General features: G+C 45.0%; 1 protein-coding gene across 7 annotated transcripts in view; it reads left to right on the top strand.

The window, feature by feature from the left end:
• Positions 1-25,950, top strand: part of ITPR2 (inositol 1,4,5-trisphosphate receptor type 2) — a 334,430-nt gene that overhangs the window by 106,644 nt on the left and 201,836 nt on the right. For all 7 annotated transcript variants that reach the window (XM_083574843.1, XM_083574846.1, XM_083574847.1 and 4 more), the window contains 8 exons: positions 3,595-3,788; positions 4,637-4,769; positions 5,993-6,050; positions 11,092-11,257; positions 14,223-14,396; positions 18,967-19,056; positions 19,169-19,294; positions 22,872-22,994. In XM_083574843.1, coding sequence (XP_083430969.1) covers positions 3,595-3,788; positions 4,637-4,769; positions 5,993-6,050; positions 11,092-11,257; positions 14,223-14,396; positions 18,967-19,056; positions 19,169-19,294; positions 22,872-22,994 — 1,064 coding nt within the window. The remainder of the gene's footprint in view (positions 1-3,594; positions 3,789-4,636; positions 4,770-5,992; positions 6,051-11,091; positions 11,258-14,222; positions 14,397-18,966; positions 19,057-19,168; positions 19,295-22,871; positions 22,995-25,950) is intronic.

Below are 25,950 nucleotides of genomic sequence, written 5' to 3' on the forward strand. Positions count from 1 at the left end.
GTAATTCCGTTCGGCCGGAGACAGCGACCAGGAGAAGTAGGCAAGTGGTGCTTCTCTTCCGTCTGGAAACCGGTGACTGAGGACGGCGCCGATGCCAAAGGGCGAGGCGTCACAGGCCTGGCTTCACAGGCCTGGTACCAGCACACTGTCCGATGAGAGGAGGGCTTTGACTGCGTTGAAGGCTGCCGTTTCCCGATGACCCCAGGACCACGGTACCTTTGTGCTGAGGAGGCGGTGTAGAGGCTCGGCTAGTGTTGCTTTGTGGGGCAGGAACATGTTGTAGAAGTTCAGCAGCCCCAGGAACGCCTGCAACTCCGCCTTGCTTTTTGGAATCGGGGCCTGCTGAATGGCTCGGATCTTGGATGCCGACCGGAGGAGTCGATAAGGTAGCCCAGGAACTCCACCTGCAGAACGGCGATCTGGCACTTTTCTTTTTTCACCTTGAGCCCGGCCTCCTGGAACCTGGTCAGCACAGCGTGGATGCGCTCAAACAGCTGCTGATTTGAGTCTGCGGATACCAAGACGTCATCAAAATATGGCACCATGCCTGGAAGCCTGCAGGAGATGCTCCGTGAGGCTTTGAAAGATGCCAGGAGCCACATTCACCCCAAACTGCAAACTGAGGCACCGGAATGCCCCTTGGTGGGTGACGATCGTCTGGGCTTCAGCAGTGGCATCGTCAACAGGCAGTTGTTGATAGGCTTGGGCAAGGTCCAGTTTAGTGAAGACCCTGGGTGAGGACCCAGGGAATGCAGCAGGTGGTGAACAACGGGAACCGGGTAAGCGTGCTGCTGAAGTGCCTTGTTGATGGTGCACTTGTAGTCGGCGCAGATTCTTACTGACCCGTCCTGCTTGACAGGCATGACAATGGGGGTTTCCCACTTGGCGTGGTCAACTGGCTCCAAAACTCCTTGGGCGATCAGCTTGTCAAGTTGTTTGTCCACCTTAGCCTTAAGAGCAAATGGGCGTGGCTTTAGCTTGATGGGGGCGACTTGTGGATCTAGGCTGAAGGAGATGGGCGTACCTGTATATTGGCCCAAAGTGCCGTCGAAAACCTCAGCAAAGTCTTTGATTAGGCCATCAACCTCTGCGTCGGAGATGCAGTTGATGCCGGTGACTTCCAGGCCGAGGGCATCAAACCAGTCTAGCCCTAGGAGGCTAGGCCACAGGCCTTCCACCACCACCAGTCGGAGCAGGCCTGAAAAATTCTTGAAAGCGACCCAGAACTGGCCAACACCTACCTCGGGGATGTCGTTTCCCTGGTAGTCTCTCAAATGTATGCGGTTTGGGGTGAGTTGCCTCTTGGACAGCTTGGGCATGAGTCTTTTGATGGTGCTCCAAGATATGACGGACAAGGCAGATCTCCATGTCACATGGAGCTCCTTCGATGAGCACAGTGGCATGTAGCTTGCAACGCGTAGGCGAGTCGGTTTGGCCAATCATGGTTTTGGATGGGCAGTGGCAATTGGTGAGGGCGAAGCAGCTTCCCTTGGTGGACCAGGGGGAAGACTTGGACTTGCGAGATGGCGAAGGGGGGGTGTTAGACGGAGCCGATTGACAGACCTTAGTGATGTGGCCCCTCCTGGATCATCGCCGACAGATGGCGTCTCTGAACCGACACTTGGCATGGGAATAGTTGCCTCCACAGCCGGCACATTATGACTGGCCCGTGGACTTCTGTTAGAACTTCCTGCACTCCCACTTTGTCTGGTGCACGTCATCGTCTTCACCGGAGGATGCCTCATCACTGCTGGCCTCTTCGTGATGCACAGGGACTGGCTTCTTAGCTACTGGCCTTGCGGATTTCCTGGGCGGAGAGTTCAACAGCTTCTGAGGCCATGGCCTCCTCAATGGCCTTCTGCAGAGTTAGGTCTGGCTTGGCGAGGAGATGCCATTGCAGACCCGGACCCCGCAGACGATTCGATCCATCAGGGGCATTGTCTAATTCTCGGAACTCGCAGTGCATTGCAGCCTGTTGGAGGGCGGCAGTGTAGTTGTTAATTGACTCCCCCTCTGCCTGGTTCCGGTGGTAGAACGCATGGCGGGCAGCAATCTTGGACGGCTTTGGCGCGTAGTGGTTGCGGAGCTTCTCTTGGATCGTGTCCCATGGCTCTGCCTGGACTGCTAGAGGCGTAACCAATGCTCGGGCCGTCTTGAACACCTCGGGCCCTCAGAGACTGAGGAATAGGCCCCGCTTACGCTCCTCTGACACTTCCGTCAGCTTGTTGGCTTGGAGGTAGCAGTCGAACCGAGCGAGGTAGGAGTCCCATGATTCAGAGGCTGGGGCAAACGGCGGTAGAAGCACGAGTGAAGCCATGGTTCCGATGCCGACGTGGAGGGCGATGGATGGAACACCGTGCTCTAGCCAGAATGATCAGCTCTGAATTGGTTCTGTTCAGTGATTTCGCTCGGTCTTTCCTAATTTCCTCCAGAACAGTTACAGCTCTTCAGACATTCACAGATTCACACTCTTTCACCATTCACATGACACCCCTATTAATATTCACCTTAACAAGCTGTTTTATAGAGCATGATCACAGGTCCTAACCAGAATGGATCTCCTTGGCATTCGTCCATGACTTCTCGAGGTCTGCCAGTGTGTGTGTGTGTGTGTGTGTGTGTGTGTGTTATGGAGTCTCCTTTGGAGGTGCCCGAGGTGTGCCGATACTTCAAAAACCGTGCCCCAGTTTCTCACCAGAGTCGGTCAGAAGGCACAGCTCATAAACAGGGCAATATGACAGGCGAAATTAATGCCTTCTTAGCTCCACGTTCTGGCACCATATGATGGGTCTGCTTTCAAACCCTGAACCATCTTTGTCACAGAGAATCAATTATTGGCAGAGACAGGGATATTCCAATGAACACCTTTAATCAGCTGAGCAAAGGTAGTGCAAGCATGCCCAACAAAGAAACTGGAAAATGCCGGCACAAGGAAGTCTAGAGTTTTAAAAACTTTTCTCCCTCCTCCTCCCTCCTCAGGGGCCTCTTGGCTGTAAATAAAGACCAGGCTGGTTAATAGCCCTTGAGCACTAGACACAGGAAAAGTAACTCCTTAACACAGGCACCTCCTTTTGTTACATTCCACAGCCAGAGCTGATAAGGGGCTATTAACTAGTATCCCTAACAGAGAAACAGCTTCTAAAGAAAATACAGATTACCCCTTGATTGGCTATAAACCGCTGACACATTTCTTAGAATGAAACTCCTGACAGATTCTTCAGCAGGAAACAGAACAAAGACAGCATTAATTTAGCAAGCACAATTGTACAGAAGCGAAGATGGCATTAGTTATGAATACAAACACACACGCACACACACAGAAAGAGAGAGAATAAGAACATATTTCTGAGACCCCACAGCAGCAGCAACAAATTCTTACCCCTTATCTTTTGAATTGATACATAAACCCATCATATTCTAGAAGAACTATCAACTTGTAGACTCTGCAAGAACATTTGATAATGTAGATGTGCTTGGAGCATTGGGCTATTTTATTAATACATATATATTTAAATTTAATATCTTCTTTTTCAGCCAGAGAGGCAACTGCCCATCAGAGTGACAACTTTCTGTTTTTATATTTCATATACATAGGAAACAATGTTATGAGAACCATTCATGGTGTGGGAGAGATGATGACTCAAATGGTCCTCAGCAGAGGTTCTATTTTTCCTTTTTCTGTACCTGATGTACCCCCAAGTGCCCACCCAAGCAAGCAAGCCAACATTGTAGAGAGTGAAGATGTCACTGTCATGGACACCAAATTAAAAATCATTGAGATTTTACAGGTAAAGACCTTTACTTTAAATTTTTTAAATGAAACAAAGCACCAACAATATATATTATGTACTGTAACATCAAGGCATGAGCGTGAAGGCTTGTGGTTATGGTGACTCCAGTTTTTGAATTGTGGTGTGGGGTTTTGACTCCAGCACAAGGCCATCTCACCAGCTAGTTAGTTTCCACTAGAGTTATGGCTAGTAATAGACTAATCTGGCAACTTCAATTTCTCTCAGTTTCTCAGTTTTCCAATTTTAAATTCTGTTTTCCACATTTGTACATTTCTACATCAATTTGCGATTTCTTTGTTTATTTAAAATCCTCATGAAAAGTTTAATGTGCAGTTCTAATATACACATTTTTGTATGAAATTTTAACCAATATGCACATTTTGCAATCAATTTATCCCTATACACTATATTTTTGTTATTTTCCCAAAGGAGTTCATTTTATTGTACACATTTCCCTAAAATATGCATTTTTGTACACCCTGGTTGAAGAACTGCAACAAAATTTTGAGAAATGCGACTTTTGAAGGATAGCTGTGTCTCAGTGCACATTCTGGTGCGAGAAGTGTGAATTAGGTAGTTTCTCATTAAAATGCAAGCAAAATCAAATTGCTCCCCTATTCAACACATGTGCCTGATTTATTTGCACTATAGAAGACAGTTTCTATTAACAGATCTGCTAACAGTAGTTTTCAAAAAACGTGTGATCTTTTGAAATATTGCATTTTATTACATACCTTTTAAGGCAACAATAATAACCTTGGTTTCACAAGCAAACCATCTTCAGATGCTCCAGAAAACTTGCATAGAGGTTCAGAAATGTGTTGTGTCAATCTCTTGCTTTGTAGTTTATTCTTAGCGTTCGGCTTGACTACAGAATATCGTACATGCTGTCAATTTACAAGAAGGAATTTGGAGAGAGCAGTCAAAATGTTGATAGTTCAGCGACATCTCCCCCTGACACACCAACTCTCACATCAGGTATTGTTATTAAAGCGGAATAATTCAACATAATGATGATTCCTTTCTATAAGTGTTGAAATAAAAGATGAGTGGGCATTCACCTACTAGTTTAGGCAAAATGTTCAGAAACTCAAATGTGGGGAAACTTTGGAGATAATGGCTGGACAATTCTGACAATGCTTCAGACCTTACTCAATTTATGAGTTGTTTCCAACAAAAGTCTTGAATGACTTATAAAAAAAATAAATCCAGCTAACGGTGCAATGTTGAAAATCAATTTAATATAGATGAGACGGTGGTCAGATTGTAACACAAATTCCTCCACACACATTCCGGCCTTAGACTTTGCCTCCAAACCAATAGCCCTGTGGAAAATTTATGGTCAAATGCCTGGCAGGAGAGAATCATCTTTGACTGACACACACACAAATGTCAATGTTGGCTCCAGGCAAGCCTCCCTGGGGAAAGTATTCCATAGATGGGAAGCTATGATAAGGTTACCAGATTTTTTTCAATGAATCCGGGGACACTTTTTAACTTCAGTAGGAATGACAGGATTTTGTCACGGGACTGATTTGTAAATCCGAGGACTGTCCCCGTGAAACAGGGACGTCTGGTAACCTTAAGCTATGACTGAAAAGACCCAGTCTCTTGTGGCTGTCCTCCAGACTGCTGCCTCGCTTGCACATGTGGGAAAATTGCAAATCAGTTTGGGGACTCGCATGCCTGCTCTTTGACTCACGTTCTTCAATTGTACAGAGAATGTAATAGGTACTGCATTTATTTGATGGTGAAATCTCTCTGGCTCTGTAATGCAAAGTCATATCACAGGATCAGGGACTTTATTTTCCAGTTTAGTTGTTACGTTCTAGGTATGATTTTTGGTGGAGGAGAAAGTGCCTGCTCCCTGTGTCCAGAGGTTGAGTATTGTTTGAACATGCATTCCAAGAATTGGATCGTACGTAGGTGTTCTGTTTTGTTCAGTAACTTGAAGTTTAGTTGCCCTATTTTTATTTATTGCTTCTTATTTGTGGGTTATGTGACCAAGCATAGGTGAGATGCTGTGGTCAAAAGGCTAGTGAGTGAGCTGCTGTTATCCTTGGACAATGTGGTAATAGTGTCCTTTGATTTCTTTTTTTGTGTCATACCAGTCACTGTTGGTCGTTCATTCCTAGGACAAAATAAGTAAGGGGGTGTAGTAATTTTTGTATTGCTAACTTTACCAAAATCTCATTTCATAGGAGTTGTTCCTAATATAGATGAAATTGCTGCTGAAGCAGAAACTATGTTTGCTGGCAGGTAAGCTCTAAAATGGCTCCATTCCTTCCATTTTTGTACTTGGCCAACTTCGCCTCCCCCCCATCATCCTCCTGCTTTGTAATACTAACAAACACTTCCTGTTTACTCTTTTCCCTTTCTCCTGCTTGCTGATGTACTGCTACTTCAGTGGTAGAACTTTTAATTTGTAGAATGCTTTATAAACATTTTAATGATTCAGCCTTGAATCACAGTAGCTTCTATCTAGTAGACATAGACTGAATATTTGATTTTTAAAAAATGTTTTTATTTGCTGGTTATATTATACTGCTTTGAGATATTCTAAGTTGACTAAATAAATAAATAGCTGTTGAAATGAGCCCAATGAACAATGTGTGAGCTTCAGTATTCCAGAAATGCAACACCTCTCATCATGGAATCTGGTCAGGCTACTTATATATTTTATGTGTTTGGTTTATGTGTTTTGTTTGTTATGGCTGTAATGTTTTTGATATATTGTGAGATGGCTTAGAAGAGGATACTCTGAAAAGCAACCTATAAATAATAAGATAAACCTCATTGTCAGAGCTATCTAGTGATCAAGCCATAGCTTTTAAGACACATAACTGAGTAGAGTTTTTCAGTTTATAGTGCTTTTACATTTTTGCATCAAGTTCTTTACTCTTGCTAGTTTAAGGTGGTTTTAAACTGATTTTATGCTGTTGGTCTTACTATTTTGTATTGTTTATAACTAGTTTTGTTGTGTGACATGTGTGTGTGTGTGTGTGTGTGTGTGTGTGTATGTGTACACACACACAATATCTCTTGTTACACTGAACTGGTTCGTACATAATGCTAAGCCAGACATGTTCCTAGAAAGGAGATTGTAGCCATATTGCTCTTCCTCTAGTCCTCCTGCCGCTGCACTGCTAAGCTATGGTTTGGCTGAGCTGTGACTCATGGTTTGTCTTGCACCAGGCAAATCATGAGCTGTAAACCCAAGAACAAACCTTGGTCACAGCTCCTAGGTTGCTACCCACTTGTGGTAAGTACAATTAGCTTTATTGTGCAGCTGAACCTGAGCTAGGGCTCCTGTTAGAAGTGTTTATTTTTTGGCAAATTTCCTTAAAATAGCTCAAAAATGTCATTTCCCCCCTGAGATTTTGCTAAAAAAAGCTCACCGCTCCACAAAACAACTTTTGTGTCCAGATTTTCACTTTTTGAAAATGGCAACCCTAGCATGAGCCTACTTTGTGCTCTCGTTCCTTCTGTCTCCTTCCACCAGTAGCATATCATTCAGAACCATATTAAGTGTTAGGAGTCTAGGCTTGAGAACACAGTAAACGTACGTAATTAAAAAGGAGGATTTGTTGCAAAAACAAGCAGTTAGCTCCGGACTGCTCTAGCCAAGCATCTGGCATCATTACTTAAGTTGACCCTTCTGAAGAGTTCTTCCAGCATCGACAGTTTGAACCTGTGACCCTTACGTCTCTTGTTTTGTTGGGATGTGCTAAGTACTCTTCTGAGTCAAACATGGCCTTGTGTCTCTCAAAGGCCCTCTGGGCCTCTTTTGTCCATTGGAACAGTCTCTTACCCCTTAAACAATCCATGAGGGGAGACATTAGTCTCGAGTATCTGGATATATAGTACTACTGTACTACTTACAGTAGTAGTTCGTGAAACCCAGGAATCGTTGCAAGTCTTTCTTGGTTCTGGGTTCCTGCCACGTCACCACTGCTGTCACCTTGGCGGGATCCACGTGTACTCCCTCAGGGGTGATGCGATAGCTCAAGAACTCCACCTTGGTCACGTCGAACTGACCCTTTTCTAACTTGGCATACAACCGATTTTCTCTGAGCCGCTGCAGCACTTCTTCCATGTGTTTTACGCATTCTTCCAGGGTGTCTGAGTAAATCAAGAGATTTAGATAACACAACACTGTAGAGTCCACCAGACCCCCCAACACATGATTGATGAACACCTGGAACATCGCAGTTCTGGATTGTAATCCAAACGGCATGACTAGGTACTCGAAACTGCTGTATCTTGTACAAAAGGTGGCCTTCCACTCATCTCCCACTCTCACCCGTATCAGGTTGTAAGCTGCCCTCAAGTCGAGCTTTGTGAAGATCTTTGCTGATCTCAGCCTCTCCAGCAGATCCCCAGTGGGTGGCAGGGGATAGCGGTTGGGCACTGTCAGACTTCAATGATTACAGACTTCAGGAGTCTGTAATCATTGCAGAGCCTCAACTCTGAGGTGTCGTGTTTCTTCACGAAGAGCACAGGGGCGCTCCCAGGGGTCTTAGATGCGCTCAGGCTTTGGGTCCACGCTCGCCCCTGACAGGGATCCCTGGAGCTTCCTGTCTGCACACTGTTGCACCATGTGTGTTGCTGAGCCGCAAATAAAACACAGCCGCTCCTTCCAACGTTTTTCCCTTTTAGTTGGTGATATTCCAGGAAAGTACCCTCCTGGTGGCACCCAGTTGCATAGGGTCCTTCCCTTCCCTTCCTGCTCCTCTTGGGACCAGCAGCTCACATTCTCCACAGGCACATAGGTACTGGGGGTTAAAGGCCTTGCCTGACCTCAGCGTACCCTGGTGCGCTCCTGCAGTCTCAGGCCCAGCTGTAATGAAGCCTGCCCAACTGCTTGCAGTGTAGGCTATGGGGGCATCCAAGCCAGTTCACCCAAAATCTGCTCATTCAGCCCTGCCTTATATAATGCAACCAGAGATTTCCCCTCCCATCCCAGTTGCGGGACGTACATATGAAACTCCGACCAATACTCTGTGACTGTCCTGTTTCCCTGCTTGAGGCTCATGAGCTTCTGGGCGAGTGCCGCCTCCAGCATCAGATCTAAAAATATGCTGTCCATCGTTTTCACGAAGGCATCCAAGTTGGCAAGTACCACATCATTGCTTAACATGAGGGGGGTCACAATGTCGAGCCCTTCCCTCTAAGAGGCTAATGAGGAATGCCACCTTTTCTGTATCGTCTTGAAATTCTGCCCCTCGAAGGCTCAGGAAATAAAGGAAGGCTGTTTTGAAGGCCACGTACTCCGAGGGCTTTCCTGAAAATCACAGGGGGCGGGGCGGCACTAGGCTCTTGGACATCTGTCTTCCACATCTCATGTCAACTGTCTGCCCTGCTCCCCCACCACTCCTTCCGAGCTATTGATCTGTGCCTTCAATTCCAGATTATGTTGCCACAATACCTGATAAGGATACACAGGTTCTGGCCTCCTTCTGTCCCCCCACCCCAGGGCAGCTGGGAGTTGTTGTTGTCTTTCCATTATCAGCTTTTTCGTCTGCCAACTAATGCAAAGAATTGTTGAGAAGGGTCAATCTGCTAGGAGTCCAGGTTCCTGGCTTGAGAAAACAGTAAATGTCCGTAATTAAAAAGGAGGATTTATTGCAAAAACAAGCAATTAGCTCCGGACTGCTCTAGCCAAGCATCTGGCATCATTACTTAAGCTGACCCTTCTGAAGAGTTCTTCTGGCGTCGACAGAAGATATTGAACCTGTGACCCTTACGTCTCTTGTTTTGTTTCCTATCAGCCATCCTATTCGTCTACGTCTTGGGCTCCTTGGGTCATCTGCCTCCCCTTCCTGTGACGAAAGGCTGTCTGTCTTGCTTTTCGCTCCTGTTTGTGCTTCCTGTGAGCTTTGGCTGCTTTCCAGCCAGCTCTCAGCTACTGCCTTATCAGCCTGCAGTTCAAGGTCAGGAAGAGGCGAAGCCTGCAGCTGTCGGCTCTCCTCTGCCTGAGTAAAATCCAAGCCTCTCTGTTCCTGGCTACTTTCTGCAGCTGGCTGCAAACCTTCGCTTGGAGATGGTGTATTCATTACATTAAGCTTATGAATACATGGGCTCTTCCTGATCCTGCTTTGGAAATTCCCCTTCATTCCCAAAATGACTTGCTATGTGGCCTTGGGAGGCTGGTGTACCAGGCTCATAGATTCAGTTGCACAGTTCTTTGGGTAGCTGAGGGGTCTCAAACCCTTGGTGAGTTAGGGACTTCCCCTGCATGTAAAGACAGGCTTTGGCGGACTGAGTGGATGAGACCAATAGTGAGTCCAATGGTCAAGAAGGCAGTTTCTGCACGTGCTGTAGTTCAGAGGGCTGGATGGGAATTGTCAGCTTGGGAAGGTAGCACATCAAGAAGAAGGAAAACTGATCCTAACCCTCTGCTGCTGTCAGGGACTGGGCAGAGGAGGAATGGTGGAGACCGTCTCCCCATCCTGACCCCTCCAGGGAGGAGGAAGAGGATGGCAGTTTAGATGTATAACCGTGGTTTGAGGGAGGTCACAGCTCAGAGGCAGATGAGGGGAAAAGTTGGGAAATAATGGGAGAGGAAGAGGCAGGACCAGAACGGCAACTGACTGACACGGTCTTTAGAAAGCATTCCAGACCCCCCTCCCCACTCCCAGAACCTGGCAAGCCTTAAAAGTAGGAGAGCAAAGAGCTCAAAGACATAAGGCATGTAGCAGCCCTCTTAGAAGTGACAAATGAGGAGGTGGGAGAGATGGGGGGTTGGAGACTAACTCAGCACAACACCATTATCCAAGAGGCTGGGTTCTATAGCCTCTCTCTGTAATATTGAAATAAAAAAGCATGGTAATAAACTTTTTCTTGGTTTTATACTTTCCTGGCAACCAGCTGGGAGCTGCTGACATCATCCTCGTGGCATAGCCCTACACAAATCCAAAGTGAAGCCCCCAAGACAGTTGAATGGTGCCTTGTTCACCTCCTTCTGGGAGCTCCTACAGCCAAGCAAGTGCCAAACATCTTGCTCTGTTTTCTTTTGGACCACATCAGCAAGGCCGAGAGCAGGCTCTTATTGTCTGGGTAGCCCATGACCCCCATACACACCCCAAGAGAGGTCACTTCGGTGCTGCTAACTAACACAGCAGTTTGATTTCACCCCTGGAGGCACACTCCATTGTCTCTCAGGACAGACAGATGCCAACAACAATTTATGTCAACTCCCTGTGTTGAGAGAAAGGGGTGAACAAGGCGCTGGGTTTTTATCCTTTTTACCAGGCCGAATGTTTTCACTTGGTTTTTCGTTTTTTTGTTTTTTGTGCAGAAAAGAAAAAAATGCAGTGCAGCTGGATGATGAAGGTGGCAGGACATTCCTGCGAGTCCTCATTCACCTTATTATGCATGACTACCCTCCTTTGCTTTCTGGAGCCCTGCAGCTGTTGTTTAAACACTTCAGCCAACGAGCAGAAGTTTTGCAAGCCTTTAAACAGGTAGAGCCACCAATTAAAGCTATTTCTTTACATATTTTTCAGTTGCTAGCGATGTATGTCAGTAAGTCTCCCTCCTATACAATTTAGCCAGAACATTTATGCTGTGCCTGTGTCTGTGTTGATGGAAGACTTGAAGACTTGTCTGATGCTGCTTTTCAGGAGAGAGAACCCTCCCTGACCCACTTACTGCAGTGTTTTAACTGGGCTGTACCAGAGGCATACAGCGTGCAAAGTTTTTCCCTCTTCCAAGCTTGTACAAGTAACACATAGGAAAGAAGATTCTTTTTTGGTGTTTGACAGTTGCTGCATAATGACCTTCTACCTTCCATTAAAATGGTGCTATGCTGATTAGTTGCAGTTCTCTGTTAAGTGACAGCTGAGTGGTTGGCATGTTTTGTGGCAGGAAAAGGACCTAATTGGGAAATTAATGAACTTGCTCCAGCAAAAGATGGGAGATGATTATTCAGGAGTAAGAGATACCCAAGGCTGTGTGTGCCAGGATGCTATGTAAATGCAGAAAAGCATCAGAAAAATCATGAATGACCTGCAGTGTTCACCTACCTAAAAAAACTCAGATTGTTTTTTAAAGCAACTTTCTTGCCTTTCTATTTGCAAAGATTGTTCTTTAAAATGTGGGACAAAGCTTGAGGAAATTTCACATAACAATAGGAGTGTAGCATCTAGATCAAGGGAAGTAATAGTGCCACTGTATTCTGCTCTGGTCAGACCTCACCTGGAGTACTGTGTCCAGTTCTGGGCACCACAGTTCAAGAAGGACACTGACAAACTGGAACGTGTCCAGAGGAGGGCAACCAAAATGGTCAAAGGCCTGGAAACGATGCCTTATGAGGAACGGCTAAGGGAGCTGGGCATGTTTAGCCTGGAGAAGAGGAGGTTAAGGGGTGATATGATAGCCATGTTCAAATATATAAAAGGATGTCACATAGAGGAGGGAGAAAGGTTGTTTTCTGCTGCTCCAGAGAAGCGAACACGGAGCAATGGATCCAAACTACAAGAAAGAAGATTCCACCTAAACATTAGGAAGAACTTCCTGACAGTAAGAGCTGTTCGACAGTGGAATTTGCTGCCAAGGAGTGTGGTGGAGTCTCCTTCTTTGGAGGTCTTTAAGCAGAGGCTTGACAACCATATGTCAGGAGTGCTCTGATGGTGTTTCCTGCTTGGCAGGGGGTTGGACTCGATGGCCCTTGTGGTCTCTTCCAACTCTATGATTCTATGATTCTATGAATTTCAAACAGTAGTAAGAGGCTTCATTACCTTGTATAGGTTCTTTCTCCATCCAAATTTAGCAAAAAAGAGAATTGGTTTTTCATAGCAAAAAACTGCAGAATAGATTCTGCAAAATAAGAGCAACAATACAAGTGTTGTTTATCTGCATAATTTAGGCCAATTGAAGACATGGCATCTGATGTGATAGGAATACAGGAGGCTGCTTTCACTGAGTCAGCCCATTGGTTCAGCTGGCTTGGCATTGCCTATTCTGAGCCGGTGGGGTTCTCCTGGATTTCAGACAGGGAACATTCCCAGCCCTGCCTGGATACAGTAAGGGTTGAACTTGGGATGTTCTGCATGCATGTCAGATGCTCTACCACTAAGTTACAGTCTTTTCCCAGTGTCATAGTATTTAACTTACCCTGGTGCAGAATTTTTCTTAAAATCTAATTAATGAAGTCATCCATAAATTATGTAACAGAATTCTGAATCTTCATTGTTGGGAAGAAATGGGTACCAACCTGCAAAGGTGTAGCTAGCTGAGATTTCTGTTCGTTTGCATGTTTATATAGAAAAACATGCAAAACCTTAAATAGCAAGAGTCCGCTGCAGTAGAGGAATATTTGCTGATGTTAGGTATTATCTTTTTGTACTGCTTTATACGAGCCTTGTCACAGTGTTTATAGAGTTAATGTAGGGAAAATGTGACAACTTCAGTTTCATTCAATGTCTTCATTAATAATCTTTGCAAGCATGCAGCCTTGTAACCAATTTTACAGATGTTGTTAAATTGAGAAATCATAATGAAAACCTTTTAAAGAAAGATGTTCTAGACATCTTGTCAGAAAATGAACAAATTGTAAGTCATTTTAGGAACCCCCCCCATATTATTGCATTATGAAGGAAATAATCCCTGATGTTCAAAGTTTGTCTTCTTGCAAAATTAGTTGAATTAGGAGAAAATGACAATTTTCCCCATATTAAAAAGAAAAAGGAGGTTACCATTTTTTCTAATTTGATTGATTTTGCAGAGGCGCATCCAAAGAATTCACACACATTAATGTGTTTTTCTCCTTAAATAACTTACATTTTGTTCATTTCTTACTAGATGCCTAAAATGTCTCTTTTCAAATGTTTTCATATTACCGTAACTTCCCAATTCTGTTTCAAGTTTGTCATTTTTCTTATCACTGTTCAGATTTGGAGTTCATAATTTCAGTGATTGCCACATTTTCTTTCATCAGTTAAAATGATATATTACCTTGGTGTTCCAATGATGTAAAGTCCACATTCAGTATCTTTATTTTTGAACTGGTTTGTTCATACATGTTAATCACCAGGCAACTAAAGCATTAAGTGGCAATTTGCATGCGTAAGTGAGCCATCGTACATCAAATGAGATGAGAAGGAACTTTCATATCTTCACCAAAAGAGTGATTCTCCATTGAATCAGTTCATACATTTAGCTGCAAGTTGTCAATTGTTGAGTAATCAGTTGATGCAGAAATAAGTGATGTGTATCAATGGGTGAACCATATGATTTCTCTTGCTTTTATGTATAAAAAATATTCTTTGGCTTGCTAATGTGATCTGTTGAAGGGTAAAAAAAATCAATGGGCCTTATAAAAAGTCAAATCAAGGAGTTGATTGCAACTATAGTACAAAATGCAGCTCTGATGACATCTTTTTTTTAAAAAAATGTAGTGAAACTTTTGTGAAATTTTGGGATTTACAGGTTCAGTTGCTGGTATCTAATCAAGATGTGGATAACTACAAGCAAATTAAAGCTGATCTTGACCAGCTAAGGCTTACTGTAGAAAAATCTGAACTTTGGGTTGAAAAGAACAGCAGTTATGAAAGTGGAGAGCTGGGCGAAAGTCAGGCAAAAGGAAGCGATGAGCCCATTGAGGTGGGTGTTTTTGTTTTGATCCCTGCACATTGTTTCACTTTTATTTATTTAGAATATTTATATGCCACCATTCAATAAAAGGTTCTCAAGCTGGTTTACACAGTAAAACTGGGCAACAGTTAAAATGTTCCTAAAACACATTTCACCAGAGTTTTGTTTTATGTTTGCATTCTGTAGACTTCACTGGTAAGAAGCTGCTTCAGGCTGGTAGCCCATCTGCACCACCACAGGGATAGCCTAACTTCTGTTGTCTTTGCTCTGATAACCTCTAGGTTGGATTACACCATGTGTTCTATGTGGGGCTGCTTGCCCCACATGGAGCAGAAGCTTCAGCTGCTGCAGCCAGGTTACTTGCCAGGGCAAGACAGTTTGGGCAAGACAGTTTGGGCGATCCTGGCCTGACTGTACTGGCTGCCAGTTAGTTTCTTGGCACAATTCAAAGTGCTGGTTTTGACTTATAAAGCCTTAGGCCTGCAATACTTCAAGGACCACCTTTCCCCATATGAACTGACCCAGACCCTGTGATCATCATCAGGCGAAAACATTCCTCTTCTTCCAGGCCTTTGGCTGATTAAACAATCTATGGCCTTTTAAATTCTCTCTCTCTCTCTACCTCTCCGCCTCTCTCTCTCTCTCTCTCTCTCTCTCTCTCTGTGTGTGTGTTATTGTTTTATTATTTTTGTATTTTAAAACTGTAAAACGTGCTATGATAAAGGGCAATATATAAATTTAATAAATAAAATAAAATAAGGTATGATGGTTCCTGGAGGGAAGGCATTGCTGAGGGAACAGTGAGGATTAACGTCTCTCCCAAGCACTTGCTGACTTGCTGGGCCTTCATTGGCCTCATGAGAATAGAAGAATAGAAGCCCCTGCATCTGTATTACTGAGCACCAGATCCAGGTGGCACAAGATGTTAACATCCAGTAGTGCTGGAACTTCTCTTCACCACACCCAGGTCCTATCAATTGTTAGGGGAGGCTATTGACTCCAGCTCCCATTAGCCACACACACTCAGCATGGCCAACAGAGAGGATGCAAGCTGTAGTGCAGCAGCAGCTGGAGGGCAGGGCTTTTTACAGCCAGAACTTGCTAGAACTTAGTTTCGGCACCTCTCGGTTAGGTGCCATGTGAGGAATTTATGATCTTCAGATCATAAAAGTACACTTTCCCAGCTCCCTAAAATCAGCCGAGTAATCAGCATTGTGCAGCTGCTTCAAAACATATCAGAGATCAAGTTTCCCACAGAAAGCAATAAAACACTCATGAAAGCAGTAAAGTTCAGTCAAGTAATTAGTTTATTTGGCAGGCATTAAAATGCATGACTGTTCCTATTTTCAAGCATCTACTACAGCTGCTACACTTGAAGTCCAAGCTTTGCTTACTGTAAGGATATCAGGGGGTTACTTGAGAGCAATCAGGGAAATGCCTCCCTGGTCGGCTGTAAAGCCTCGTTACTGGTGCCAAAAACCCTTCACCATGCAGAGCGCCACTATTCCGTGGCTCGCTCATTCACTGGCAGAATCTGTGAGTGGGCGGTCCTTAAACCTTCCCCAGCAGAGTAGTTTATTGACACCCAATCTGCGCTTCCCCTCTCGGCGCGGAAGCTTACTGCACAGGGAGGATGTGGGTAACAGAGGACCTCTCTCCTCCCCGCTTTGCTCAGGCAAGGTGTCCTGGCACCGCCTCGCCTCCTCCGAACCCTGAAACTCCTCTCCACTGGAGGCGTGGTTACTCTCCTCCGCTGAGGAGGTGCTGCTTCCCACAATCTTTGGGGGCTCTCTGTAATCCACCCGGCTTTTCCCCTCTCACCCCTGAGCCGATGGCAGTTCCCTGACACTTACCAACTGCAAAACTTCCTCCCTACATCTTGCAGGCTAGGGAGATAATACAGAACTGAACAACAGCTCTCTGTCTCCTGTAGGAACTGTGCGTGTTCAGAAAATGATTCCCATAGAATGTGTCCATCTGTAGAAAACATTCTAGCACTTCGCTGCTTCTTAAATCTTCTTTCTATTTCTGGAAATGAAAGAATACACTCTCACTCACTCAACCCAACACACCATTGCCATTCTACGAGAATGAGGGAGATGTTTGTGGTGGGTTCTGTGACCTCTTTTTCTAGAAAAACAACACTGCTGGCAATGTCTTTTTCTAAAGAAACAGGTACTGGTACTCACCATGAAGTTGTTTTGGTGCCACTTTTTAACAAAAAAGAAAGACAGGTCCTGGTACTGCGTGGTAGTAGTAGCAGTAATTAACAATTTATAATTTATACCCCCCCATCTGGCTGGGTATTAAAAAGCACAATAAAATATCAAACATTAAAAACTTCCCTAAACAGGGCTGCCTTCAGATGTTGTTTATTTCCTTGGCATCTGATAGGACAGTGTTCCACAGGGCGGGCACCACTACCAAGGTCCTCTGCCTGGTTACCTGTAACCTCACTTCTTGCAGGGAGGGAACCAGCAGAAGAGGTCCTTGGAGGAGGACCTCAGTGTCTGGGCTGAACAATGGGGGTGGAGATGCTCCTTCAGGTATACTGGGCATGAATGTTTCCACTATTTACTAAACTTTCCCTTTCTTAACATGCAAATAGTTTCTTATGACTTTGTGTTAATGGTTTATTCATATTGTTACTTTAACTTCCCTTCTGAGAATTGCTAGATGATTCTATGATTCTAGATGTTGTAGGGTGACTGTTGTTATATTTACAACTCTTGTTAGATAACAGCTGAAATGCAGAGTTCATTGTCCTCAGTGTCCAGGCTGAACAAAGGGGGTGGAGATGCTCCTTCAGGTATACTGGGCTGAGGCCGTTTAGGGCTTTAAAGGTCAGCACCAACACTTTGAATTGTGCTCGGAAACATACTGGGAGCCAAACTAGGTCTTTCAGGACTGGTGTTATGTGGTCTCGGTGGCCACTCCCAGTCACCAGTCTAGCTGCCGCATTCTGGATTAATTGTCGTTTCCGGGTCACCTTCAAAGGTAGAGCACATTGCAGTACTCCAAGTGGGAGATAACCAGAGCATGGACCACTCTGGTAAGACAGTCTGTGGGCAGGGAGGGTCTCAACTTGCATACCAGATTGACCTGCGCCTCCATGGACAGCTGCGAGTCCAAAGTGACTTACTCAGTCATAAATCTCATGGGGTGACCTTGAGGTGAGCCATTGCCTCTTAACCTACCTCACAGGGTCTTTTTAGGGATTAACTGAGAAGGGGGGGGGGTCAGCCATGTACTCGTTGGAGAAAAAGGTGGGAGATAAATGCAATAAACAAGCTCTTCTGTAGGGGCAAGATGGAGATGTTGGTTGCCAACCTGGCATCCAGAGATCTCCATGTGGTCACAATTGGACCCGTGCCAGACACAAAACACGCCTGGCACCTAACACCTATTGTGCCCTAAGCTACCCAGGGCACACAGGGTAGCTACCCATAAACCCAACCCTTTAAAACTAGAAGGAAGAGTTGAGTTGGGTTGTCATACGTCTAGAACTTCCCAGACACAGCTGGTATTCAGCCCCCTTAAGGAGCGTATGAGTGGTAGTTGCTAAAATATCTGAGGAAATATGGACGTATGGCAGGCCATGTTGGGAGTGTAGATTAAAAAAGCTCAACAACTTTTGTGGACGGATTCACACTTTTGTGTCCGGATTTTCATGGCAACCCTTGAGGTGAGTAACCTCTACAGTGCTGACCTTTGTGAAACAGAGCATGCTGCTATGCTGGGCTGAAGCAGGGAGAAGGAACAACTCAATCTCTCTGCAAGAGAATGCTATATAGAGCTAGCATGCCAAGTTTGGGGGCAGTATGTTTCTTTTACAAAGAGAATAAGCAACTGCTTTTCAATTGGTATGGATGTAAATATTCCCAGCAGAATGCAAATAGTTTCTGGTCCCTTCCCTAGAAGGATATGATGAGGGAGTGTCTATCACATGACATAAGGCTAGAAGATATGCAGCTGAATGTCACAGCTCTGTTGATGGTGTGATTATCTTTCTATAACTGCATCTCTGGAATACCCTTTGGTACCCTTTGTGCACCACTGTCTTCCATGTGCAACACTGTCTTTTTCTGTAGTTCTGCTCCAACTGACTAGAATGATGCTCAGTTCTCATTGGGCTGTTTTAGGGGTTTTTGTCACCACAGTTTTATTTTCTTAGCCTTCCTTCTTTCCTTCCTCCCGCACACCTTGGGTTCCTTCTTACATGCATGTTAGGTTCCAATATTATTGACACTTATCACCTGACTTTCCTATTAGAGGGAGAGATACTTAGTGCTAAATACTGTACTGGATAATGGCTACTGTAACTGTATGGGATTTCAGGGAGAAATGCCAGATTTCAGACAATACAGTAGTACCTCGGGTTAAGAACTTAATTCGTTCTGGAGGTCTGTTCTTAACCTGAAACTGTTCTTAACCTGAAGCACCACTCTAGCTCACCTTGGGTTAATATTTGCCCACTGTTAGTGGAAGATTGTTTTACGTGGTTTCCATGCATGTTGGTACTGCACTTCAAGATTTTGGAGTTAAATTTTTCCCTCCCTCCCTATCTTTTTAATTATAGGAGTCAAATATTTTAAGTCCAGTCCAGGATGGGAGTAAGAAACCTCAGATTGACAGTAACAAGAGCAACAACTACAATATTGTTATGGAGGTATGTTGATAAAATGCTTCAAAGTATCAATTAGGTATATTCACTATGGTAGCAACTCATATTTCCCCTGGCTTTGTATTTATGTACAGTACATATTATCTTTTATCACCAGATTCTGATCCGCTTAAGCAAACTGTGCATCCAGAATAAAAAATGTCGTCATCAGCAGCAGCGCTTGCTTAAAAATATGGGCGCTCACAGTGTGGTGTTGGATCTTCTGCAGATACCCTATGAGAAGGTAATTAACGTTTATGCCAAGTTGAAGAGCCTTTTTTAACCCAAGGGCCACAATAGCTCATAGGCAATCTTCTGGGGACCACATGCCAATGGAGGGCAGGGCAGAGGTAGTTGGGGTGGAGCAACGAATGTGACAGTCACCTTTGTACAGCAGGAGACAGGGGCGAGCCAGCAGTAAAACACACCCAGCAAGTTGAAGTTAACTCTTTACAGTGGTGCCCCGCAAGACGAATGCCTCGCTAAACGAAAAACCCGCAAGACGAAAGGGTTTTCCGATTTTTTAGCGGCTTCGCAAGACGAATTTCCCTATGGTCTTGCTTCGCAAGAGGAAAGCCCATAGGGAAATCTCCGGGGACAGCGGGGAAGCGCAGCGCGCCTTCTCCTCTGTTCCCGGGGACAGGTCCGGGAACAGAGGGGAAGGCGCGCAGCGCTTCTCCTCTGTTCCCACCTGTCTTGAAGACTTGCGGTGGGAGGAAGGTTTTCCTCCCCACCGCCAACATTCAGAAGGCTGTTCTGAAGGCTGGTGGTGGGAAGAAAAGCCCTTCTCCCGCCGCCAGCCTTCAGAAGAGTTCCCCCAGGGCTGCCTAGGCTGCGGATAGCAGCCTGCTGCCCCGCGCAAGGGGCGCTCTGCTTAAGAGCGCCCCTCGCACGGGGCAGCAGGCTGCTATCCGCAGCTTGGAGAGCCCTGCAGGGAACTCCTGCAGGGCTCCTCAAGCTGCAAATGTCTGCCCCGCGCGAGGGGCGCTCTGCTTAAGAGCGCCCCTCGCGCGGGGCAGCAGGCTGCTATCCGCAGCTTGGAGAGCCCTGCGGGGAACTCCTGCAGGGCTCCCCAAGCTGCGAATGTCTGCCCCGCGCGAGGGGCGCTCTGAAGCAGAGCGCCCCTGGCGCGGGGCAGCAGGCTGCTATCCGCAGCCTAGGCAGCCCTGGGGGAACTCTTCTGAAGGCTGGCGGCAGGAGAGGGGCTTTTCTTCCCACCACCAGCCTTCAGAAGGCTGTTCTGAAGGCTGGTCTGAAGGCGGTCTCCATAGGAACGCATTAATTGATTTTCAGTGCATTCCTATGAGAAACCGTGCTTCGCAAGACAAAAAACTCGCAAGAAGAAAAAACTTGCGGAACGAATTAATTTCGTCTTGCGAGGCACCACTGTATTAGCAAAAAGACAATCTTGCACAGACTTGGTGGAGTGTCAGAGATAGCAACTCATCTCTGGTAGGTCTTGCCCCCATGAAGTTGTTGCTGAGACCTTCCCACAGCTGCCTAAGTCATGACTAGCATTCCCCATTGTTTTCATTGGGACCTAAGATGAGTTATCTTAGTCTGGATACAGCTGTGGGCATTTAAACTAGAACAGAGACATTTTAAGGCAACTGTGTGACTACACTTGCAGGAGCAAAATAAAGATTTCCCTGGCTGCTTAGTCATTTGGAAATGTGTCTTTCAGGAACAGAAGAAACTTAAAACAAATTTTTTTTTTTCCTTCCAGTAGCACCTTAAAGACCAACTAAGTTAGTTCTTGGTATGAGCTTTCGTGTGCATGCACACTTCTTCAGATACACAACTTAGTTGGTCTTTAAGGTGCTACTGGAAGGAAAAAAATTTTTTTGTTTTGACTATGGCAGACCAACACGGCTACCTATCTGTAGAAGAAACTTAGTTGACCTTTCCCTTATCTTTATTGCATTCTAATTAGGGCTTACTCTTTTTCTCTTTTAGTTGTTTTTATTCAAGATTTGCTTGGGTTAAAAAAGTACATACATTGTGTCAGGACTGGTCGTTGTCCTCTTCAGATCACCACACAAACGCTTCTTGTCTTTTATTAACTTTTTATTGCATATTAACAAAACCATCTTATAAACGGTTCTTAACGATTCTTCCTCAGAGTCACTTATTTCAGATACCTTCTGAGCTCTGCTTCTCCGTGACCAGCCACCCTCAAAATGGCGAAGGCGCCCTTCCCTTCGCTTTCCCGCTCTTTTTCCTACCCTCCTGGCTAGAGCTGGCTTGTATCTCCCCTCCTCCCAATCTGAGCTAGAACCGAACCCTTGCCTTTCCTGGGAACAGCCAGTCCCTCCCTGTTGTTCCTCTTGCTCTCTTCTATTAGATTCACTGCTCTCCTTCCCCCCTTGGGGAATGCTTTCTCCCTCTGAGAAACTGGAAACTTCTAACTCTTCCCTGACACATCGTCTGTATTTCTGATCATAACGTCCTTTCTACAGATCAGTTAGGCTGTTATCTGATTCTAAAGAAACAGGAACCAAAAATCAATTCATCAAACTTACACATGAATAAAACAATAGTTTTAAAGAAAAAGCACACTCCTTAAAAACACACACACACACGCATTGTGTGATGATGTATAGTTATGTCACTGTAGGCACCATGTTATTGGGAATATTTCCTCCCCTGTGGATCACTCTAATAAATCAGTTAAATAATTTTAATCAGTTTTAGTTGGTTAAGTGTTACCACTTTAATGATAATTGATATATTCATTCTAGAATGCCTGAAATGATCCCTCATATCAATGCCTCATTTATTAGTTAATTCTGTAGGAGTTCTGTTTTAAGTTTCACCAAAAGTATAAACCTGCCCCCTGCAAACCAAATAACTTGTGCAGAGACTTCTTAGCAGTGGCCCTGTTGCCCTGGTCTTGTCCCTGGTCTTGTCCCACAAGAAGCCTAGTAGACGCAAACAGACGTGTCCCCCTTCCCCACACCCCAGACTTTGTTGGCATCCATCCTCCTGTCTTGGGAGACAGTGGAGGAGTGTGCTTTTGGGGGTGAAGTCAAATTGTTGGAAGGTTGCAGCACCTGCTGTGGCTATCGAGATCAATATGGGAGAGACATGCTTTGTTACAGGTGGGGCAGATGAAGGCGTCCAGTTGTGCTGTTGCAGATGCACCAGGGTGTTTCTTCTCTCTGCGCCTCCTCCTAGTGGCCATTCCTCCTCTGATCACTGCTATGGATGCAAAACCTGTCTCCAGGCACTATTAACTTACTTTATTTTAAATTTCTTTGTAAAAATAATTACAGACTGCAAACTTGTATGAAATATCAAGGTGGTGTACAACAATTTAATACACAAAACAATGCAATCACAAAATGACTCGCCTGTCTTAAGAAAATTTAAACAACCGAATGGGCCTGTTTTAGCATAATAAGGTTTTTAAGGGCCACCTGAAAGTTAGTTAGGATTCCTGCTGAATCTCTGCTGGAAAAGTATTAACTGTTTGCTTTTTAGATTTATTTTTAAAGTTTTTAAAGCTTTTAAAAAGTTTCTGTCATATGTTGTCTAGTATTTCTAGTATTGTTTAGTATTTCTAAGATGCCTTTGTTTTAATTCAAGGATAAGTGGGATATTATAAATAAATAAATAAATAAATAAATAGACACATAAGCAAACCAGGTAAACTGAATAAGGTAACATTGATGAACACAGGAAGAAACAGAAACTCCATACCTACAAGGAAGTTTGTTGCCGCTTGAAGTGATATTGTTTATATATTTCCAGTTAAGTGTTTAACAGGTCCATTTATTGCTTTATTCCTTTTACATTTGAAAAAATGAATTGACACAAAGACTGATGAAAAGATGAACGAAGTTATGAACTTAGCTCACCTGTTCCTTCAGAACTTCTGTCGTGGAAACCCTCAGAATCAAGTTCTACTTCATAAACACCTCAACTTATTTTTAACACCTGGTGTGAGTATTTTGAGTTGATGATAAATCCCTTGCATAACAGTCATTTGTACTACCAAGAGTTGTATTCAAATATACCTAAACATTCAGATACATCCCTTTTCCCTAACAGTGGACCAGGGCAGGAATAAGGAGTTGGAGCAGTCCAAAACATCTGCAGGGCAGTAAGTTGGTGACCTTCAGATTTGATCACTAGGGCCACCTCCTTTGTTTTCCCGCTGCAAAGAACTGGAAGTGATCAAATTGCTTAGCTTAGTTGTGTGTGTGTTTGTGTGGTATGTGTAAGATCAGATCTTTCAGAAGCAGACAACACAGGAGACTATGCTCTTATCTTTATTATTTTAATTCACTATAATTAGGCCTGTCATCTGATTAAAGAAATCTTAAGTTGGTTATGGATATTATTTATTTATTAATTGGTTGATTAACTAATCACATTTCCAAATCAGATAAATAGGTACCGCTCCGGCGGGAAGGTAAACGGCGTTTCCGTGCGCTGCTCTGGTTCGCCAGAAGCGGCTTCGTCATGCTGGCCACATGACCCAGAAGCTGTACGCCGGCTCCCTCGGCCAATAAAGCGAGCTGGCTCCCTCGGCCAATGAACCCCAGAGTCGGTCACGACTGGACCTAATGGTCAGGGGTCCCTCTACCTTTAAATGGGCCGCAGGTGGCACTGTAGGTTAAACCACAGAGCCTAAGACTTGCCGATCGGAAGGTCGGCGTTTCGAATCCCTGTGACGGGGTGAGCTCCCGTTTCTCGGTCCCTGCTCCTGCCAACCTAGCAGTTCGAAAGCACATCAAAGTGCAAGTAGATAAATAGGTACCGCTCCGGCGGGAAGGTAAATGGCATTTCCGTGCGCTGCTCTGGTTCGCCAGAAGCAGCTTAGTCATGCTGGTCACATGACCCAGAAGCTGTCTGCGGACAAACGCCGGCTCCCTCAGCCAATAAAGCAAGATGAGAGCCGCAATCCCAGAGTTGGTCACGACTGGACCTAATGGTCAGGGGTCCCTTTACCTTTACCTTTACCTTCCCTTCCCTAAGCCTTGATGTCATATAAGATGTCAGACACAGGAAAATTTGACCCATGACTTGAAACACCAAGCTGTGGCTAAATGAAGGAGAATTGTAAGCACACTCAAATTTAGAATGTATTTTTATTTACCATGTGACTTTACACCTCCCGTCCCCCCTTAAAACTATTTTTTCTAAGACTGGACACTTGGGTTGCTTGCATGGGAGAAGAGTAACATAGCCAGTAGTCACATCACATGTTAAATAAAATGTGCAAGTATAGACACCCATAATAATAATAATAATAATATTTTTTTATTTATACCCCGCCCTCCCCAGCCAAGGCCGGGCTCAGAGCGGCTTACAAGCAATAATAAAAACAAGATGAATGATTACAACTTAAAAACAAAAATAAAATACAACATTAAAATAATGGAACATTAAAATATTAAAATGTAGCCTCATCGCAGGAGGAGAAGGAAAAGAAAAAAGAAAGAGAGGGAGGGAATCAAATTGGCTCCAAGCCAAAGGCCAGGAGGAACAACTCTGTCTTACAGGCCCTGCGGAAAGAAATCAGATCCTGCAGGGCCCTGGTCTCATGAGGCAGAGCGTTCCACCAGGCTGGAGCCAGAGTTGAAAAGGCCCTGGCTCTGGTTGAGGCCAATCTAACTTCCTTAGGGCCTGGGACCACTAGAGTGTTGTTATTTATGGACCTTGAGGCTCTCCGTGGGGCATACCAGGAGAGGCGATCCCGTAGGTACGAGGGTCCTAGGCCGTGAAGGGCTTTAAAGGTCAAAAGCAGCACCTTAAATCTGACCCTGTACTCCACCTGGAGCCAGTGCAGCTTGAAAAGCACTGGGTGAATATGCTCCCATGGCAGAGACCCCGTGAGGAGCCTCGCTGCAGCATTCTGCACCCGCTGGAGTTTCTGGGACAGCTTCAAGGGCAGCCCCGCGTAGAGCGAATTACAGTAGTCAAGCCTGGAGATGACCGTCGCATGGGTCACTGTGGCCAGGTCGGGGCGGGAAAGGTAAGGGACCAACTGCTTGATGCGGCGAAGGTGGAAAAATGTCGCCTTGGGTGTTGCTGTAACTTACGCCTCCATGGAAAGGGAGGCGTCAAGGATTACACCCAAACTCACCCATGGTCCCACCAGTGATCTTTCCTTAGCAGAACGCCCTGTAGCACAACATGATTTCCTTTCTTGGTAGCTCTGCATTAAAGGACCTTGGAATGGGAGTCCAGTTATGACACTTGTCCCTTCCCTTCTAGTCCAGTGGCCAGGAATTGAATTTTTCCTTGGTTCCAGGGTGTTTCCATGGAAAGGGAGGCGTCAAGGATTACACCCAAACTCACCCATGGTCCCACCAGTGATCTTTCCTTAGCAGAACGCCCTGTAGCACAACATGATTTCCTTTCTTGGTAGCTCTGCATTAAAGGACCTTGGAATGGGAGTCCAGTTATGACACTTGTCCCTTCCCTTCTAGTCCAGTGGCCAGGAATTGAATTTTTCCTTGGTTCCAGGGTGTTTCCACACCTAAACACCCTCTTTTAATACCCTTATTCTGCTCTGACTACACCCACAACATACCCATGTAACAAGCTTTATATTGGCTAACTTGGTTGGTCACTTGAGGCTCCTGCAGGCCATCTGGTTGCCCTACTGAGTCCGAGGATCTGCTCATAGGTCAGTCTTGGGTTGTATCTCTGCAGCAGAGCACCTGCTTTGCATTCAAAACATTTGAGGTCAATCCCTGACATCTTCAATCAGGACGGGAAATAAACCCTGGAGCGCTGCTGCCACTTATTGTAAAAAATGCTAAGCTAAATGGACCAAGGCGACACCAGGCATGCAGCTACAGCTATATTGAGAAACAACACAAGAAATGAAAATTCAGGTCTATTTTATTTACCTTACCTGGAGGCATTGGGAAGTCTTCCCTGCAG

Source organism: Podarcis filfolensis (assembly GCF_964270895.1).
Source record: "Podarcis filfolensis genome assembly, chromosome: 10".
NCBI lineage: Eukaryota > Metazoa > Chordata > Lepidosauria > Squamata > Lacertidae > Podarcis > Podarcis filfolensis.